At 57.6% G+C, this 2,303-nt stretch overlaps 1 protein-coding gene across 1 annotated transcript in view; it reads left to right on the plus strand.

Moving 5' to 3' along the window:
• LOC104532668 (gap junction beta-5 protein-like) overlaps positions 1-518 on the plus strand; it is an 861-nt gene extending 343 nt beyond the window's left edge. Inside the window, 2 exon segments of the mRNA XM_010177929.2 lie at positions 4-361; positions 364-518. Coding sequence (XP_010176231.2) covers positions 4-361; positions 364-518 — 513 coding nt within the window.
• Positions 519-2,303: the final 1,785 nt, after the last annotated feature.

Raw genomic sequence — 2,303 nt, forward strand, 5'->3', positions numbered from 1 at the left:
AAGGAGCAGAGGTACCGTGCCACCAGCAGGGACAACTGCCACCGCATCTACGCCAACCCCGGAAAGAAGCGAGGGGGGCTGTGGTGGACCTACCTGCTCAGCCTCATCTTCAAGGCCAGTGTGGATGTGGTCTTCCTCTACATCTTTTACCGCTTCTACAGGAACTACACCCTGCCCCGGGTTGTAAAGTGTGAGCTGCCTCCTTGCCCCAATGTGGTGGACTGCTTCATCGCCCGGCCCACCGAGAAGAACATCTTCACCCTCTTCATGGTGGTCACCGCTTGCGTTTGTGTTGTGCTGAGCCTCATCGAGGCCACCTACCTGATCGGCAAGCGGTGCCGCGAGTGCCTCTCGGCCGGCGGGGCCGGCACAGCCAGGACTGTGCGCTCTCCTGCGCTGAGCCCACGGGCACGGAGGGGCAGGTGTTCCATGGGGCGGACTACAAACCCCCTGTAGCCTCCATCCCCCCGACAGCCTCCAGCCCCGACACGCTGCCCGAGGAGGAGACTCTCCCCTAGAGCCTGCCCCGCACCCTGCTCCTCCTCATCCTCCTCCTCCTCCTCCATCCCCCCGGCACTGAGGGTGACGACACCTCAGAGTTGGGCTGTGCCCAGGGGGTCTCTGCCTCTCACATCCTGGAAAAGGCACATTACATTGTTCTGCTGAATTTGGGGTCAATCCAGCGCTGTAGGACACATGCGGTCCCCAAGAGCTGACGGGGACAACTCCACAGTGGCTGTGAACTGGCAGCGATGCCCGAAGGTTGAGCCCATCCCAGTTGGGCTGGCTTAGCTGGTCCTGGGACTATCTTGCAATAAATAAATCTGTCTGTTCCTAAGAAGTGATGGCCCAAGTGGTTGTTCTCCCACTCCGTGGGCACAACACTGCCAAGAGGGGAGGAAGGGCTGCGTCACCCCGAGACAGACATCGCTCCCACAGCCAGCTCCAGGCTGGGGTTGGACCAGCCCAGGTGACAAACCACCAGCCAGAGGCTTCAATCTGCTGGAGAAAATCCACTGGAAATGGGAGCAGTCCCTGGAGCTGAGCACAAGTGATGGCTCTGGCTGGAGCAGGGTGTGATAAGGATGGGTGGGTGGTTTTTGGGGTGCATGAGGCGTTACGAGGTCTGTGCTGCCCAGGAAAGGCTTGTCCTTGCACCCAGCAAGTCGACAGCAAAACTCCTGCTGCCTTGGCTGGGCACTGATGCAGCGAGCAAGGAGGACAGCTTCATTATCTCCCTGTAATCCCTGCCTTTAACCAAAATTCAATAAATTCTTGATTTAAGATGGGCTGTTGGGCACAGGTGGGCACACCCAGAGGTGTGATCGTCCCTGGGGACCCACGGGTGGCAGAGCCCATTGTGACCATGAGCTGCCAGGGACAGGCTGGAGCCATTTCACACATTTTCAAACAAGCTCAGAGGAGGTGGAGGTGGGGGGGAGAGGGGCCAGGCAGGACGGGTGCCCCTTGGGGAACCCCACTCTGTATCTCTCACCCTACATAACCCACAGTGCTGATGTCAGGGCCATTTCAGCTTGATGTGATCGTCATTAATAGCATTCATTAGCCAACTGGGGACAAGAGCACGTGCTTGGTGTGGCAGCCGCCAAGGCAAAGCACAGTAGTGAGGATCCGGCCAGGCAGGCAGAGCCCGCTGTGGGCTGCCGGCTCTTCCTGCCCAGCCAGAGGAAAACACCCAAGCAAAACAGCCGAATAAAAGAGAGGAAAAACACCCCAACCATTGATTAAACACTAACATTAAATGGCAGAATGTGATGGTGTTTATTGCTGTAATACGTTGCGTGCTGCCGTGACTCAGGCAGCGCACTCAGGCGGCCCTGCCATTTCTAAGGCCATCAGCAGTAACTGAGCATTAGCCAGGATGAATAATTAGCAATAATTTCATGGCAAATGCACTGGGAAGTAACGTTAACATCGAGCATGCAGCTCCATCTCTTACTGGTTTCACTTTATTTAGAAGGTGTGATGGTTATTTTTTCCAGGAGCACCGGCAGCCCCGGCACTCGCTGGCTCCGCGGCAGAGGAAGCAGCACGGGGAGGGGGGAGATGCCATCCCTGCGTCCTTTCAGACCAGGGCTGTTCTCCATGTCAGGTTCCTGCAGCTACTGCCACTTTGCAGCATGTCTGACCCCATGGACCAGCTCCCACATGAGATCCTCATTTCCCACAGCCCACCCTGGGAGAGGGACCAGTCTGGATGGGAGGCAGAGGCACCGCTATGGCCAGGGGGATGCCGAGGGCTGCAGCTGGAGCTGGAGCACCTCTCTGCTGAGGAAAGGTTG

This window comes from Antrostomus carolinensis, unplaced genomic scaffold (assembly GCF_000700745.2).
Source record: "Antrostomus carolinensis isolate BGI_N321 unplaced genomic scaffold, ASM70074v2 scaffold27591, whole genome shotgun sequence".
In the NCBI taxonomy this organism is placed as follows: domain Eukaryota; kingdom Metazoa; phylum Chordata; class Aves; order Caprimulgiformes; family Caprimulgidae; genus Antrostomus; species Antrostomus carolinensis.